At 46.5% G+C, this 18,896-nt stretch overlaps 2 protein-coding genes across 3 annotated transcripts in view; one reads left to right on the forward strand and one right to left on the reverse strand.

The window, feature by feature from the left end:
• CCS (copper chaperone for superoxide dismutase) overlaps window positions 1-6,002 on the reverse strand; it is a 57,115-nt gene extending 51,113 nt beyond the window's left edge. Inside the window, exons 1-2 of the mRNA XM_018569790.1 lie at window positions 5,719-6,002; window positions 1,026-1,077 (exon numbers count right to left, since the gene is read on the reverse strand). Coding sequence (XP_018425292.1) covers window positions 1,026-1,077; window positions 5,719-6,002 — 336 coding nt within the window. The remainder of the gene's footprint in view (window positions 1-1,025; window positions 1,078-5,718) is intronic.
• A 5,417-nt stretch (window positions 6,003-11,419) lies between these two features.
• Window positions 11,420-18,896, forward strand: part of LOC108798079 (RNA-binding protein 4B-like) — a 14,288-nt gene continuing 6,811 nt past the window's right edge. For both annotated transcript variants that reach the window (XM_018569791.1, XM_018569792.1), the window contains exon 1: window positions 11,420-11,475. The gene's annotated coding sequence lies outside the window, so the exon portion shown is untranslated. The remainder of the gene's footprint in view (window positions 11,476-18,896) is intronic.

Raw genomic sequence — 18,896 nt, forward strand, 5'->3', positions numbered from 1 at the left:
GAGTCTCTGGTGGGCTGCGCAGAGTCTCTGGTGGGCTGCGCAGAGTCTCTGGTGGGCTGCGCAGAGTCTCTGGTGGGCTGCGCAGAGTCTCTGGTGGGCTGCGCAGAGTCTCTGGTGGGCTGCGCAGAGTCTCTGGTGGGCTGCGCAGAGTCTCTGGTGAGGTTTAACATTTTCGTTTTATTTTTTTAAACTTTTTATTAGTTTTCTTTCCATTTTAATTTATTTTATTATTTTTTACCACTTACCTTTATTGCTATCACACAGGGGATAACAAGCCCCTGTGTGATAGCATTCGGAAGTGACAGGTTCTTTTTATAAGCCTGTCCTCCAGTACAGACTCTGGACATAGGGAACGCACTGGACTCGGGACATAGGGAACGCCCTGGACTCGGGACTTTGCAATACAGTGGACTTAAGGACTAAAATCAGAAGTATACTCACAATTACAAGCCCTCCCCTCATCCCCCCTCCTGCTACCTGATTGCCCACTCTGTCTCTGTGCAGCCTTCTGGGCCCGCACTGAAGCATGTACTGATCATCCAGGGTTAGGCAGGCATATGTACATCTGATACATCTGAAGGGATGCCGGGGATGTCCTGTTTTTTAAAACATCGGCGACAGTGAGAAAAACACCGTTCGAGAGCCCCACAACACAGCGACATACTAGGGCGATTATAAATACCTTACAAGACACCCCGGTATGACCTAATGGATCCATGCTGCTATCCTCGAACAACCTTTGAACTTTATCGTCAATGGCGTCATAAAACAAGAGGTCGAATCATCCTCGTCTCCTAATGCGAAGCCTTCTCCTCTGTCTGCGGCTATCCTCCCCAAAATGGCTGATTTTTGAAGACACCAGGGAGATGCATTTGTAAACAAGGTGTTTAGAAAATCATTACAAAGAAGACTCGGTTTATAGAGAGGTGCATTTTAGGGAAGAATTACATATATGTAGTACTCATGTTCAGCGAACAAGTGTGCACTGTCATGCTAGTTCATGTGAGACTATCCAAGACCCTTACCATCTCTGACATACAACGAATATACGTGTCCTTCATGTATAAATTCATATACCTGGAAAATGAAATACATCTTTGCATTTTAATTTCACTGTTTAAAGTAGAGCAACATAAAAAGCCAAGATGAATGGTAAATAGGATTTCCACACAAAACATGGATTACACAGGGTCTGTAGCTCATTGCATACAGTTAAAAGGAAAACCTCTCTCGCCATAACTATTTTTTTTTTCCATTTTTGATAGAGTAAGGAAGGCTTTAAACCTCTGTCGGCTTTTTTTGCCTGCACAGCACTATGTTTTATAAATGTGCTTTTTTTAAAGGCTAAGTTCACCTTCTGCATCAAACGAGCCATGAAGACAAGGGGTCCCAGTAAGCTTAACCACTTGCTGACCGGGGTGTTTAGACCCCCTTCCTGGCCATGCCATTTTTCAGTATTCAGCGCTGCAGTACTTTGACTGACATTTATTCCGTCATGCAACGCTGTACTGAAATTAATTTTATATAATTTTTTGGGGACAGATAGAGCTTTCTTTTGGTGGTATTTAATCACCACTATGGGTTTTTTTTTTACTATATGATGAAAAAAGTACCGAAAATTTTGAAAAAACCTGTTCTCCCTACGTTATGTTATAAAACATTTATTATTACCCAATTTTTTTGTAAAATATAAAAGACAGGATCACGTCGGGTAAATAGACACCAAACATGTCAAGCTTTAAAATTGCGCGCACCCGCTAAATCGCAAAAAACGACCATAACCAAAATTGACCATAGCCAACGCTTTAAAAGCTTTTACCGCTCATCAGTTAAGTGTTATCAGTGATTAATGGCCCTAGAATTATTGCTCTCACTCCGACGTTCACGGCGTTAGGTAACATGTGCGGCGCAATGGATGTTATCGTCGTTTTCGCACGTAGGCGGACTCGATGCATGTTTGCGTGTGCATGTGGGGGGCGGTGGACTTACATTTTTTTTTATTGCTTTGATATGTAACTTAATTTTTTTTTTTGTGTAACTTTAATTTTTTTAAACCTTTTTTTTTCACTTAATTTTATTGCTATCACATAGGGAGCAAACAAGCTCCCTATGTGATAGCCAATTTGCAGAGACAGGTCCTCTTTATGGAGACATCAGGGGTCTTTAAAACCACTAATGTCATCTAGGGACCCCCAGAGAAGCTGATGAAGCAGAGACCTGCTTCACCAGCTTCTCTCCGCTTTCTGTACCGGAGAGTGACATTGGACTGCGGAAGTGATGTAATACACATCACTTCCTGCATTCCGACGAGGAGGAGGAGATCAAACGGAGCTCGTGTACTGAACTCCGGCCGCAGAGCTGCTGTGCTGGTCCCCGGCTCACACCGGGAACAGCGGAGCTCGGGATCGCCAGCAGCAGCTGTAACGGAGGGGGGCCGCACACCCGCACGCATATTACAAGTGATCGGGCGTCTCTACAGACGCCTGAACGCTTGTATTTAAACAGCCATCGCTGGCTGTTTACATTCAAAGCCAATTTCCCGTTCGTGCACGCCGCCTAGCGCCGGGCACGAGCGGGGCAGGATGGGGCGTTTAAAAACGCCCACCCACATTCAAGAAGCCGATTTCCGGCCGTTTAATTACAACGGCCGGAAAGCAGGTGGTTAAACAGCAAAAAGGTTCCCAGCACACTCACCAGCCAGCATGCAAAAAAACTTGTCTCACCGCTAAGGTTAAAAACAGATGTTTAGATACACGTCATCTGCAGAAAATGTGAAAGCCGCACCGCCTCGCCAAGGCACCTCTATATAGTGCGGTCCTAACTCTAAACTATGAGAGTCTCCATCTTGGAACACATGGGGCAAAAGATTGGGTGCAGGTTTGTCAGGAGGAAGCCCAACCTCCCTTAAAGGCACAGGAACGCACCAGAGACCCAGCACGTCACAACGGCAGCTGAGACACCCCATGTGTCACTGCACCAAATCAGTCAAGCAAAACAAATGGCAAACGCACTCATCAATTTGTTACCAGCTTTACAGCAAGGTGCACATGGAAGGGCTTTATACAGTAACAGCAAAAAGTTTCCCAGCACACTCACCAGCCAGCATGCAAAAAAACTTGTCTCACCACTGAGGTTAAAAACAGAGATTTACATACACGTCTTCTGCAGAAAATGTGTACCTTGCTGTAAAGCTGGTAACAAATTGATGAGTGCATTTGCCATTTGTTTTGCTTGACTGATTTGGTGCAGTGACGCATGGGGAGGTTGGGCTTCCTCCTGACAAACCTGCATCCAATTTGATCTTTTAGTTAGGACCGCACTATATAGAGGTGCCTTGGCGTGGATGTGCGGCTTTCACATTTTCTGCAGATGACGTGTATCTAAACCTCTGTTTTTAACCTTAGCGGTGAGACAAGTTTTTTTTCCATGCTGGCTGGTGAGTGTGCTGGGAAACTTTTTGCTATTACTGTATAAAGCCCTTCCATGTGCACCTTGCTGTAAAGCTGGTAACAAATTGAGGAGTGTGTTTGCCATTTGTTTTGCTTGGCCAGTAAGCTTTAAGTGACATTAAAGCCAAAAAATGTTTTCCTCCCTACAATGTTAATTAAAGCACTTACCTTAAATGATGTCTCTTAATCCGATCTTCTTCTACTTTCCTGTAGTTTTCAGCCTTCTCTCCAGCGGTGCGGCGGGTCTCCGATCCATCGCTGACTCCTCTGTCCTTGCTGGCACTTCCTCTCCCACGGTGTCTGCATGCGGATGCACGCGTCCATATACTTACCTTGCGTCTCTCCTCGCCTCCCGGCCGAAAATCCAAACTGCACATGCGCCCGCCCCAAGATGCTTTACGCCCACCCGAGAATTTTCAGATTTTTGGACGGGAGCGCGCGGGGAAGACACAGGTGAGTTTAAACCGCTTTTAAAGCGCTTAGTAGCAGTAGATATATGCAAAAACACCGGAGGGTTTAGAAACCCTTTAAAAGAGAACTATGGGGTAAGTGTTTTTCCCCATAGTTCTCTTAAGGGTCACGGCGGGACATATGCTAGCGTCCTCCCGTGACCCAAAGCTCAGTATATCGCGAGCTACAGCTCGCGGTATACTAAGACCGCCGCAGCCAGGACGGATCCCGACATTACTGTCGAGATCCACCCAGCTGCGTGAGTGACAGCTGGCTCTGCCTATCTAGAGGCAGAGCCAGCTGTACCTGCCCCCTCCCCCGTCCGTTCCTCCAGTCAGCGTTGGAGGATCGGAGAGGAGGGAATTCCTGCAGGGAGCCGTGACTGACAGTCACGGCTCTCTGCAGGGAGATGATTGAGAAGTGAGTGAACAACGGTATGTGTTCGCTCACTTTCCGATCTATTGAGCCAACGTGTGACAGTTTTTTTGTCACCTGTCGGCTCGAACTATAAAGATGAGTGATTTTCTACTATGCAGTGTGTCATTATGTTTAAAGGATTTCTAACGTCCCAGCATATACTATCCTGTTATCACATCGGCATTGTAATAGGAATACATACTAGAGTTGTTTCTGAAAATACAATCAAAACTTACTTTACTTTACACCAGCGGCTGCGCTACAACGCACAACACAACGTACTACACGGCACAGTGCCAATGCACGGTGTGGTATGATGTGCTTGCACCGCCTTGCAGCCTGAAAAAAAGTACTGCATTTAGTACTTTTCTTTCAGCGCACACCACCGCAATGCAGAGGTCTGAACTGTGCGCATCCGTGACAAGGCTATTGTCTTGTCTTGTCTTGCATTGGGGCTGCACTTTAAAGAAAACTACCTACGCAGCCCCAATGCACTTGGTGTGAATCCAGCCTTATGTAGCGAGCGCTGTCTTCTGTCTGCACAACATTTTCCACAACTTCCTGGATTTCTTTTTGCACCTTTTCCCCTGCTGCCTGATGTGATGCAATTTCTCAAGACTACATATCCCATCACAAATTGCTCCAGCAAGCATTATATGATGGACTTTCCTGTGTTCCCTATGAGAGAGGCGGAAATAGTTGAGTTGTAGCTCAAAGAGCATGCTTTGTGAGAGTGGTGACACAAGGAAGTGAATATTTCACAGAGCTGAGTAAAATCATGTCACTGCAATGAGGAAGTCCATCCTATGAGCATCTTCTATAAATACAATTATAAACTTCTAGATCAATAAGTTTATTAGGAGTCGGACAGAACTTATGAAAATTCAATATAGAAATACATATTTATTAGTTTCTGACCATAGAAACCTTTTATGGTAAATTTGATACCTTTATTCTTTTGCTGGCACCCCACTAGTCTGGCCAAAATACTCCCATGATGTTTTCATGCATTGCTGCGACAGGGGAAAAGATGCATGGCTTTGGAACACAGATTCTCCTACTTCTGGGATGCTGGGTGTGTTCTGGAGACTAACTATGGCATGGACATGAAATAGGGTTGCCACCTTTTCTTCAAGTGAAACCCGAACACTCTAGTGCCGCATGTGGCAATTTAAAAAAAAATATTTTAGATTATAGGAGGAGAGAGCGAAGAGAGGCAGCCAGGGGAGGGAGTAAGGATACCAGCTACCGGGGACTACAAATCTCAGCAATACATTATACAGCAATACAAAATAAACTGTGTTGTTCTGGGTTGGCGCCCTGATGTCTCCAGGTGGTCTGTGCGGGCTCTCAGGTGGGCTGTGCAACTCTCAGGTGGGCTGTCTGGGCTATGGTGTCTCACCAGGGTTCCACAGGCGGGCAACATGGTGTCAGGGAGCCGGAGGAGGAGGGGCAATCACAGATGCTGCTGCCAAAGTCCTCTGCAAGCGCGATCTCGGACAGCTGCATCTGCTTAAAACCTGGATCTTTCTCTGAGCTGCGGGCACTGTGTAAACAGTCACAGGCTGCCTGCAGCTCAGAGAAAGATCCGGTTTCGGGCTGATGCGGCTGCCCAAGATCGCGCTTGCCAAAGACCTCGGCAGCCGCATCTGTCAGAAAATGTAAAGTGCCGCCACTGAGTGTCATGTGTCCGGGTGCCCGCTTATTGCTCCCACATAGTCTACATACCCACAGGGTACACACTATACACACTGTCCACACACAGGGTACACGCTATACACAATGTCTACGCTATACACACACCATCCACGCTAGACATGTGCGATTCGCTTCGTTCCGAATCAAAATTTGGACGAAATTTCAGAGATTCAGATGTATCCGAATTACAGAAATAACGAATGCAAACGAATCCGAATTTCCGATTCCGAAATTCGTTAGCGGTAGTCATAATACTTTTCATATGACACCTCGGCTCACAGACCCAAATGGCATTATGGGAGTTCCCGAATGCTATGTAGTATTTGACAGCTGAGCATGTCAAATGGGTGGAGCTCGCTCGCACGTTCGAGCAGGAATGTCATTTTGCGGCGAGTTTTCGTCGGGTTCGGACGCTCGTCGTGCGGCGGGACTTTTTTTATTTCAGCGGGTCGGCGGGCGACCCGATGTCTCTTTGTTTTTTTTCAATTAAAGGATTTTATCAAAAGTCTGGACTTTTTAATAACTATTCGATTTAACCCTTTATTGAATGGGTAGGGGTACAAGTACCCTTACTCATTCACAAGGGAGGGTGGCATCTGGGTTTACCCATAATTAAATGGGTACCCCGATGCAAAAAAGGCCCCCTTGCCCGTAGACCCCCACAACCGCCAGGTCAGGGTTGTGGGGAAGAGGCCCTTGTCCCCATCGGCAGGGGGACACCCACCCAATGCCGAGGGCACGTGGCCCGATAAGGCGCAGGGAGGGGCGCTCGATTGTCCCTTTCCTGCCCTGCCAGGCCAGTGCTCGGGTCAAGGGTCTGGTAGGAATGTTAGGGGGGATCCCACGTTTCCCCCCCCCATTTTTTGGGCTGAGATTCCCCTTTAAAATTCCTACCAGACCTAAAGGGCTTGGTATGGATTTGGGGGGGGACCCCACGCACTTTTTTTGTTTTAACTTGGGGGGGTCCCTCCTAACATTCCTACTAGACCTAAAGGGGCTGGTATAAATTGGGGGGAACCTCACGCTTTTTTTTTTCCTCTTCTGCAGACTGTAAAAAAAAAAAAAAATTCCCCCCCAATGTCACTTTGCTGCAACGAAAACGAAACGGAAGTTCGTCCAGACTACCGCTAACAAATTTTGTCCGAATCCCAAAACAAATTGAATTTCGCACCCAATTTTTTGGCGGTGCACATGTCTATGCACACAATGTCCACACACAGGGTACATGCTATACACACAATGTCCACACACAGGGTACACGCTATACACACACCATCCAAACACAGGGTACAGGCTATACACACACCATCCAAACACAGGGTACACGCTATACACACACAGGGTACATACTATACACACCATCCACACACAGGGTACACGCTATACACACCATCCACACACAGGGTACACGATATACACACCCCGTCCACACATAGGTACACGCTGTACACACCGTGCACACACAGGTTACATGCTATACACACCAACCACAGCATCCACACACAGCGGGGGCGTCCCGAGGTTGGGTGACACCTGGAGCGGTAACCGTGTGTTCCCCCGCCGAGACGTCACCCTGCATGCGTATCGCGCACGTGCGGCAGTATTCTGATACCTGACGGCGGCCATCTTGGTGATGGACGCCGTCAGAGAGAGAGAAGGGGACAGTCACCCGGCGGGTCCCCTCCTCTCTCCTGATACTGTTGGGCGTTCGGTCCATGACCGAGCTCCCGACTTTTCCAATGGTGTCACCCGGGTGCGGGCCGCACCCCCCTTGTGACGCCACTGACACACAGCCTACACCATACACATCGTCAACTCCACAGACAACCCACACCATACACAGAGTCGACTCCACATGCAACCCACACCATACACAGAGTCGACTCCACATGCAACCCACACCATACACACCGTCGACTCCACATGCAACCCACCCCATACACACCGTCGACTCCACATGCAACCCACACCATACACAGAGTCGACTCCACATGCAACCCACACCATACACACCGTCGACTGCACATGCAACCCACACCATACACACCGTCGACTCCACATGCAACCCACACCATACACACCGTCGACTCCACGTGCAACCCACACCATACACACCCGGAGCAGTTACCGGGTGTCACCCCGCCGAGACGTAACGCGCGGCGCTCCTCTGATACCTGTCGGTGGCCATCTTGGTGATGGATGCCGGCAGAGAGAGGAGGGGACAGTCACCCAGCGGGATTAGGTATGCCGCCGGGTCCCCTCCTCTCTCCTGATACTGTAGGACGTTCGGTCCATGACCGAGCGCCTGACTTTTCAGAGGGGGTTGACACCAAAATGACTGTCAGTCATTTTGGTGTCAACCCTCCAATGGTGTCACCCGGGTGCGGGCTGCACCCCCCTTGTGACGTCACTGCCATCTACTCCACATACAACCCACACCATACACACTGTCAGTACACAGCAGACACATAATGCTCACACTTTACAAAGACTTTCCATCATTGTGCTCCAGCTCCCCATCATTGTGCTCCGGCTCTCAGTCATTGGGCTCTGTCTCCTCATCGTTGTGCTCACACTCTCCATCTTTGGGCTCCGTCTCTCCGTCATTGGGCTCCGGCTTGCCATGGTTGTGCTCAGACACTCCATCATTGTGATGTGGCTCTAGATCTGGATCTTCCTCTGAGCTGCAGGCACCTGTAAACAAGCACAGGCTGCCCGCAGCTCAGCGGAAGATCCGGTTTCAGACCGATGCGGCTGTCCGCAATTGCCCTTGCCAGGACCTCGGCAGCCGCATCTGCCAGAAAATGTAAAGTGCCAGTGTCGGCACTGAGTATCTTGTGTCCGTGTGCCCGCTGGCTGGACACCCGGACACAAGACTCCAAAACCGGACTATCCGGGTGAAAACCGGATGGGTGGCAACCCTGGCATGAAAACAGGAGGCGTAGGCCTGAAGGTATGGAGATTCCATTAATGGTTTTGACACACTGCACAATAGATTTTAACCTATTTATGCAAAAGGTGAACTTAGCCTCTGAGCTTCCTCGTCTATGCTGACATCTTCTCCCTTGCTTTATGCGTGTTCAGCATCTTTGGCCACATCTTAATTAGCTGTCCCGTGATGACATACCTTCCACACATAGGAGTTCTTTCATCCAGAGGCCAGGATTGTACATTTTGCTGTGCATGTGAACTCAATGCACACACAGAAGAAGCATGCACACAGGAAGGTAAGAAGCCTTGGAATTGCAGGCGGTACATTACATAAAAATAAATACAAACGCAGACACCAACATTCTTTGGAATAAATTGGCCACGGCTCTTTTATTGGTTTAAAACATTAACTGAATTTAATCAAACTGTTAATAGCTTAAATACCAACACCAGTTAACCACTTGCTGACCAGGGTGTTAAACCCCCTTCCCATCCAGGCCATTTTTCAGTGTTCAGCGCTGCAGTACTTTGACTGATGTTTATTCCATCATGCAATGCTGTACTGAAACAAATGTTATACCATTTTTTGGGGACACATAGAGCTTTCGTTTGTGTTATTTAATCACCACTGGGGTTTTTATTTTTTACTATAAAACAAAAAAAGTACCCTAAATTTTGAAAAAAAAACCTGTTTCCTTTTAAAATGTTATGGAACATTTATTAGCACCCCAATTTTTTGGTAAAATATAAAAGTTGGGGTCACGTCGGGTAAATAGACACCAAACATGTGAAGCCTTAAAATTGTGCACGCCCGTGAAATCGCAGAAAACGACCCCACCTAAAATTGGCCATAGGCAACACTTTTACTGCTCATCAGTTTAGTGTTATCAGTGATTAATGGCCCTAAAATTATTGCTCGCACTCCGACGTTCACGGCGATATGTAACATGTGCGGCACAATAGGCGGAATCGTCGTTTTCATGCGTTGGCGCACCCGACGCATGTTTGCGTGTGTTTGTTGGGGGGACTTTGTTTTATTTTACTTTTTTTTTCATTTGTGACAATTTTTTTTAGCTTCTTTATTTTTTATGCTTTAGTTTTTTTTACACAACTTTATTGCTATCACATAGAGGACTAAGAAATCCCCTGTGTGGTAGCCAATTCACATGACAGGTCATCTTTATGGAGCATCGGGGAGGGAGCCCGATCGCTTGAATGTAAACGGCCATTGCTGGCTGTTTACATTTCTGACTTTCCCCACTCGTGTGCCTGCTGGGCGCCGTGCACGAGCAGGGGAAGGGGAAGGACGCCTAGAGACGCCCTCCCGCTCCTATAAGGCTCCCGTCCGGCCGTTCAGGAACGGCAAATGGTTAAACCAGAATGTATATTGCTCAGTCGTTAAAACTCAAGCAATATATAATCAATCATAAACCAGGCCTAAAGTCCCCCTCCTGGAGAAGGTGACACTTCCAAAAAAAACACAGAAGGATTTTCCCGCCAAAATGCTAAACAGGTGAGCCTTAAAGGGAAAGCACACTTTAATTTGTGAGATAATTTTTTTTTTAATTATTATTATTATTATGAAGCAGACCTCTGCTTCATCAGCTTCTTTGGGGTCATTACGTGACATTAGGGGTCTCCATAAAAGGGACCTGTCACATTATATTTGCTATTACGTAGGGGGCTTGTTAGCCCCCCTATGTGATAGCAATAAAGCTGAGTGTAAAAAAAAATGGTAAAAATTAAAGTAATAAACAAAATTAAAAATATTTTTTTTTAAGTCTCCCGCCCTTCACATACAATGCAAACACGCGTCGGATGCGCCTACGTGCAAAAACGAAAAATTGAGCGACACATTTTACATATCGTCATGAGCGTCGGAGTGCGAGCAATAATTCTAGGGCCATTAATCAATCACTGTTAGCACTAAACTGATGAGCAGTAACCTAAAAATACGTGTTTGATATGTACGCAAATACCGTGCAACATAAAAAAATTGCAACTAGCATATTTTTATTCTACAGGGCCTCTGCTTTCAGAAAATATATTGTTTGGGGGTCTGAAGCTCTTTTCTAGACAAAAAATCAGATTTTATCATGTGTGCCCAAATGTAAGATTGCAAGTGGTTAAAAAGCTCTTTTTTTTTTGCTGAATATAATTAAAAGGGCAGCTTCCTAAACTCCCTTCCTTTCTTGTTTTTTTTTACATTTATTTATTAAAACAACACAGGTGATATGAACAGTATAACAGACCCTAGTAGTCACAAAATGGCCGATGTTGACGGCAACAAACAAAAGACTCGTCTGTTGAAGCGGACAAGTACGGAAGTAGGTCCAGTCGTATTAGCCAATCACAGTGCTAGTTCCGGAAGGGTGTTTACGGTGTTATCCAATTGACACGCGCCAGTGACACAAATTCGTCCAATCGGCTGCGTCAGCGTGTTTGGGCGCTCCCTTCTGCTTCTCTGGCCTGCTTAGTTCCGGAAGGTGGTTGCCATTTTGTTGTGTTCGCGTTTGGAGGACTGAGGGCGGTGAGTACCTGTGCGTGTAGTGGAGGGGGAATCGGGGCCAGCTCTAAGGGAGTTCTAGTGCGATTTCTAATTAAACATGCGGGTTGATTCTGGTAATTGTTGGTCGGATCTGTGTGAAGGCAGTAGCGCTGCATTATAATTATATACTGGGGACGAGTAACGAATGTTCCACAGAAGTGTAAAATGTGTTTTAAACCACGTGGGCCGCTGTGGGAATTGTGTGTAAACAGTACTCTCTTGCTGGACTTGGGGACAGCACACACATTTTGTGATCTTCTTGTACAATCAACTTAAGATCTACTAAAAATTGTAATCTGAGGACCCTCCTAACTATCCGTCTATTCAGGCTGTTGTGGTACATATTTGTTGGTAGGCTCCATTCACACATCGCGAAAATGTCGAACATACGTGCATATTCCGTGCTTTTGTGGCTATTGCTATAGCCACAATGCGTGTAATCTGCTCGGCCTATTTTGTGCAACGTGTTTTCATACCGCACAGACGCTGCACAAGTGTGAACAGTATACATTTACATGTATTTTTTCTAGTGCGTTTCTGCGCATAGGAATATGGGTGAAAAACCGCTTATATGTGAATGGAGCCTTAGGGTCACTGTTACAATTTGACTTTACAATCTCTGTACAATCCAACTTTACATTTCACAAAACTATGTAATACAAGAGCTGAGCAGAGCCATCCAATCGGACTGCCCTATAGGGTAGATCTAAAGGAGATTGTACAATCAGAATGTAGCGTGTGGTGAGCTTTAGGGTCACCATACACGTTACAATTTGATCATGCAATCTCTACATTCAAATTTAGTTTTACCAAAACTCTTTTAATATGCGGACCTACCTTTTTATACATCCAGTTTGTATCTAGTCAGGCAGGCCCCTGCACTACATAGCTGCTGTTCGATCTAAAGGAGATTGTACATTCAAATTGTACTGTGTAGGGATGCACAGATACCAAGGTCTTGTACTTGGTACAAGTACTGATACTTTTCCAGCTCTGAGGCCCCGTTCACACTGAGCGGTTTATCGCGTGATTTCCACTGCAACATTGCGCATATGTCCACGTGATATTGCTCTATGTAGCTTGTCCAATGCATTTCAATGGAGCTGTTCACATCTCATAGCTCAATGTCGCCTGTAGCTTGTCGCTCGTACGGGACCATTTTTTCTGCGGATGTCGCGTGATTCGGCTCCAATAGGCTCTATGGTGTCGCGCAAGAACGCGCATTACTGTTGATATTGTGCTACAGAAGGGTCACTTTTGCACTGCAAAATGGAAGGAAAGAATGACGACACATCAAGATCGCTGATTGGTTACAGCCCAATGTAGCAGTGATGAAGTCGCGCCCAAAAAACGCGCTACAATGTGCAATAAAAAAACTCAGGAGGCAGCTGTCCTTTTTAAGGAGCATGCACAGTTCCCGGGATTTGTGCATCCCTATTTTACTGTATGATTTGAGATATACCATAATACTTCTGTTCGCAAACTCCAAATCGGGTGACGAACACGACCGCGGCCATCTTCCCCGGTCTGACACGCTGTCGTGGCTCCCCCTAGTCGAGATCGCGGTTGCAGACAGATGTGCGCATACAGCACATACAGTACTATACAGTATTATTCAATCCAGCATGGCTTCAAAGAAAGTGCAGAGCCGGGATGGTGAAAAAAAGAGAGTGCAGAGCCGGGATAGTGGTAAAGTGCAGAGCCAAATTTTTTTATTTTTTTTTCATATGGTTCAGAACGGATTAACCTTATTTACATTGAACCTTTATGGGAAAATTTGATTCGGTTTGCGACCAGAATCGTGAGTTCGTGAACCGAGGTACCACTGTATATAATTATGAGGGATGCACTGACACCATTTTTTCCAGAACAAGTACCAATATCTGTCCAAGTACTCGCAGATACAAATTACTGATACAATATTGTTTAGTGTCATGTGATTAGTTTTTCTAAAACACTACAGACTAATGGTTTCAGGACAGTGGGGGAGCGTCAGGGCCCAGTCGCAGCTGCAACCGCTGCCACCCTGGTAGTTCTCATGAAAATGGCAAGTATCGGCACTGGTATCTGTGCATCTCTGTGTGTCGGTGTTAACGAGATTTTACAAAGTGTACCATTAAGTTTAGATTTATCAAAACCATGTAATACAGGGGTCTCAAACCTCCGGCCCTCCAGCTGTGGGAGCTACAAATCCCATGAGGCATTGCAAGGTTCTCACAGCCACAGACATGACTCCCAAAGAGAGGTGCATCATGGGATTTGTAGTTTCACCACAGCTGGAGGGCCGGACATTTGAGACCCCTGATGTAATACAAGGAAATCCGTAATCAATTTACATCCAGCCAGGCACACTGTAGCACTTTTCAAATGACAAGCTCAATGAGCTCTACCAACGAAAAACACACCTGCGGGCGCGGCGGTGCATTGAATTCAATGGCACCGCAGCCACGCCCTCCGCCCGCACCCAGAACGCAGGCACATAAGTGCCTGTGTCCCGGCCCAGTGCGATCTGCAAAAATGCTGCAAGCACTATTTTTGCAGATCGGACTGGAACGCAGGCACAATAGTGCAGGCGATCACACCCCTGAACGCAGGGAGCCGGCCGGCTTGCATTCCAGTGCATTCTAGAGGCTGAACACTCTGGAACGCAGACTACTATGTGGTGGGAACCGGCCCTCTCTCTTGGCTGTCTCTTCTCTCCTCGCTCTATACCCTGTTTCTATCTACCCTCTCCTCTCACTTTCTCTGCTGTCTCTCCCCTGTCTGCCTTTTCTTCCACTGCAGCAGCTTCCTAGATCTCCTCCTCACATCGCGATCGACCTAATGGGCACCCCCGCTCTAGCACAATATAGTTAGTGGTACTGCTAAGTGTGGCTATACAAACTACAATCTGTACAATTCCTGTACAATCTTTTTTCAATTCACCAAAACTATGTAATATGAGGGGAGGCCTTATCAATTCATTCCGTTTGTTTCCAGTGACGCAGACCCTAATATTGCGTAGTTGTAAAGCAGATTGTACAATCGGATGGTATAGCGAGGGCAGCTTTAGATTGTAATGTGTGTAGTGAGCTATAAACTGAAGTTTTCAGGTGATCTCGGGCAGCTTCCCGCTACAAAAGTGCACAGTAGGGTTGCAACAACTAATCGATAATAAACAATGAGAATCGTTGGCAACGACTAGTCTCTCTGCTTCACTGTTCTCCCAGCTTGTGCTGGCTGCAGCGGTCGGTGTCCCTTTCAATCCCCACTGTTCTCACCGCTTGCAGAGGCAGTGGGGACACAGAACGCTGCAGCCGGCACCAGCGGGGAGGTGAGATCGCTGAGCCTCTGCATTACCCCGCTGCCATCGCCATCCCCTTGGGGAACCTGTCACCTCCAATGTGCCATTAAATAGTGGATTTGTGAGCTCCCCCTGTGTGTTGTGGTAAGACAAAGGTGTAATTCCAGACTTAGACTGGACCAAGCATCAGGTGTGGTGTCATGTTAGTATCCATTCACACGTGAGTCTGTGATTCTAGTTGTTTTCTTTTTGAAGGATAACGGAACATTTAAAAATTAACTCTTGTGGATGGTCTATCCTTGAGCTGCAAGAGTTAAGAGGTCATTTTGGTCTAGGGGCTAAATTTTAAGATGACATACTCCCCTGATCCTCCAATTCTGCTTGGCTGCTAGACTGGTCCCCACAGTGTCTTCTCCCCTGGGCCATAATAATGCCCACGGTCGTGTGCGATCGCAAAACATAGTGCATTGCTGTACCACACGTTCTGGTGCGGGCAATCGCACTGCAGACAGGAGGCTTTTCTGCAGTGTCATTGACATGAATGGCACCACCACGCAACAGAACACAGGAGGTTTGGTTTATGCGATCTAGGGATGTCCCGATAGACTTAAGTACAAGTACTTTCCCTCAGGTACTTGCAAATACCAATTACAGATACTTTTTCTTAAAGGGACATGTGACATTTTTTTTCTAAAACAACACAGACTGGTTTTTGGGCAGTTTCTCGGCAGACCTCAATACAGATGTCGGCAGGTTGCATTCTCACCCAGGTGGCATGTGGATCTCTGCAGGGCTTTTGGGCAGTGGCGTATAGCTAGTGGAGAGTTGATTGGACGGGTGCTGTCTTCAGGGCTGTCAATGGCTGTGCCTGCGCCGTGCAGGAGGAGCAGGTGATATAGAACTGGACAGGCACTACCAAGGACAGCTGCTGCCGATGTCCCCACAAGCGCAGGAACTCAGCAGCCGCTGCAGTGTAAACATTTAAAGGGCCTGTATCGGCCTTACGAATCCAGGCATTTTCACGAGTAAGGGTACTCGTGAAAATGCCTGGTATTGGCACCGATACTAGTATTGGGACATCCCTAATGCGATCCAGTGCGTTGCAGGTACTGCCGGAACGTACTCGGAATGCTGTGAACCAGCCCTAAGTGCGGCATTCTAAGCATCATGTAAGGATAACACGTCAGGTATTTATTTTATTTTTACAGAGCTCACACCTGACAACACTTTCATTTTCATGGTACCATCTTTGTTCAGGTTTTCTCTAGGATCATCTACTTCCTGAATGGAGACACTAGCTCAGGGATGACAATGTTCATAAATGTCTGACACAGATTAGATTTCTGGTTGGCTTTAAAGGAGAACTATGGGGTCAGTGTTTTTCCCCATAGTTCTCCTTGGGGTAACGGGAGGACACAAACTAGCGTCCTCCCGTTACCCTAAGCTCAGTATACCGCAAGCTACAGCTCGCGGTATACTGAGACGCCGCACCTGGAGCGGATCCCGATGTAGCTGACAGGATCCGCCCAGCTGCGTGAGTGACAGCTGGCTCTGCCTATCTAGAGGCAGAGCCCACGGTGCCCTCCCCCGTCCGTTCCGCCTGTCAGCGCTGGCAGATCGGAGAGGGGAATCCAGCCCCTCCCCCTGTCACGGCAGAGAGCCGTGACAGGATCGAGAGGTGAGGGAACCCGGTATGTGTTCGCTCACCTCCCGATCTACTGAGCCGACCTGTGACAGTCTTATTGTCACAGGTCGGCTAGAACTATGAGGTGAGTGGAAATCACTCATCTCATAGTTCTCCTTTAACCACTTCATGACTGAGGCCTTTTTTTCATTTTTTGTAAAACCCCCAAACATATTTTCTGAGAGCCAAGACCCTATAGAATAAAATGGTGGCAGTTGCAAATTTTTATGTTGCACGATATTAACGCAACTTATCAAACCCCCAAATTTTGTGAAAAATTTACTTAAATGCCCCAAAACACAATAAAATACCCATTTTGTTTAATACAATATAAAAGATGTGGTTACAACGAGTAAATAGATACCCAACATGCCCATGTTAAAAATTGTGTGCGTCCGTGAAACCGCAACAAACTTCACTACCCCAAATAGTCCATAGACGACACTTTATAAGCCCCCACAGGTCAATTTAGAGAGACCCAAAAATACTGGCCCCTAGAATTATTGCTCTGGCGTGCGCCGCGATACCCAACGTTTAGTGCGTTTTGATGTTTTCATATGTAGGCGCACCCGACACGTGTTTACGTGGCGACGCGTGTGCTTGCGGGGGACTTTAAAATATTTATTATTTTTAGATTTATTTTATGTAATGTTAATTTTAAAAACTTTTATTTTTTACTTTTTTTACAAGCACCACATGTGATGCATGATAGATGGTGGTGACAGGTACTCTTTAAGGTGATGATGGGGGTCCAAAAGACCCCCATTGTCACCTTTACACTCCAAATAAGCTATTGAAGTGCAGATCACACTTCAATAGCTTTATAGCTGGGCTTCAGGAGCCCAGCACGGACAGCTATGTGACCAGAAGTGATGCAATCTGCATCGCTCCCGGTCCCATAGAATGGGGAGGGGATTGACGAACTGAGGTTCGTCCAGCCCCCCACTGACACCAGAGAAGCCGGTCCAGGGCCTTTAGGAGGGGCAACGGAGCTCGGGAAGCACAGCGGGGGTGGACCCCTTCACCGGGCCATAGAAGCGATCTGGCGACAGCTGAGTCGCCAGAATCGCTTCTATTATAAAGCCGACAGTCGGCTTTACAAGTTTAAACAGAGTCACGGCGGCAAACGCCACCAGGAGTCTGTTTAAACAGCCCCGATGCCAGCGACATACACTGTTGTGAAGGGGTTAAAGCTGAACTCCAGCCTCGCCTTCAGTCTTTGCACAGTTGTACAGACTCCTTTCCTGTACTAAAATTGCTTCCTCTGATTTCACTGCCACCATATCCTTCACAGTGTGCATTAGAAGCTGATCAAGTGAGAGAGCCCACCTCTTCCTGGCTGGAGGGCATCCAGCAACATCTAGTCCTTTCCTCCCCATACTGTTCCTGGTCTGCCCCTTTAATTCATTGGGTTTCAATTCTTTCAATCATGGAGACAGAACATCACTTGTGGGCATTACCTAGGGTGGTTTCTATGCAAATAGTTTTCCTAGGAACGGCCACTCCTCCAGACTGACATCCACCCATGCATCAGGGCTTGATGTACTAAGGCAGCGTGCTGTGATATTTCCAGGAAGATATGTAAAAGACCCTGCCGCCCCCTCTTACCAGCCTTGATCTACCTGCATTGAATAGAGAAGCACAGAGTATCGCTGATGACACCGCTGTGTCTAAGGCCTTTAACTAAAATAGAAAGCTTTTATTTTAAAATATTACATTTCATTGAGGGGTGGGTGAGAGAGATTGGCCTCAACGAAAGCAAAATATAAGTAGATTATACTTTATGTTCATAGGGAGCGGCTGTCAGATGCTGTTGCTGAGTGTGTGGCCGGCGTCTCTCCTCCCAGCACCGCTCAGCCTCCTGTCACAGTCTGGCAGAAAGGTGTGTGGGGGGGGACGGCCCGCGCTGTCACAGAAGGCTGAGCTCTCCTCCCTGCACTGCCCAGCATCCTGTGACGGCATGTCAGGAAGGAGAGCAAGTACAAACACTGAGTGATCGCTGAGTGTTTGTAGATAATTGAGGACATGGTATGTTTAATATATCCTCAATTATGAATGGAAGTGATCTACATCCCCTCCTGTTCATTCATGATTGCGGTTATAGTAAACATACTATATTCTCAAGTAATGAACGAACAGGAACACTATCTTTTTTTTCTATTTTAAAAGGGAAATATCAGGGGTCTGTTTAGACCCCTGATATTCCCCCGAAGCCCCTAAAAGTAAAGTAAAAATATTTAATATTTTAAAAAAATTAATTCATCAAAAAATATATAAAACAATTAAAGTTTATAAAAAAATAAATATGAAAAAAATAAACTTTCGGTTTCGGCCTGACCAATTTTTTTTATTTCGGGTTTTAAAATTTCCATTTCGGTGCACCACTAATAAAACTATTTATAATAAATATATTTATAGTTATTATACACACTTTTG

The sequence above is a fragment of the Nanorana parkeri genome, unplaced genomic scaffold (genome assembly GCF_000935625.1).
Source record: "Nanorana parkeri isolate BGI_ZX_2015 unplaced genomic scaffold, ASM93562v1 scaffold1398, whole genome shotgun sequence".
In the NCBI taxonomy this organism is placed as follows: Eukaryota; Metazoa; Chordata; class Amphibia; order Anura; family Dicroglossidae; genus Nanorana; species Nanorana parkeri.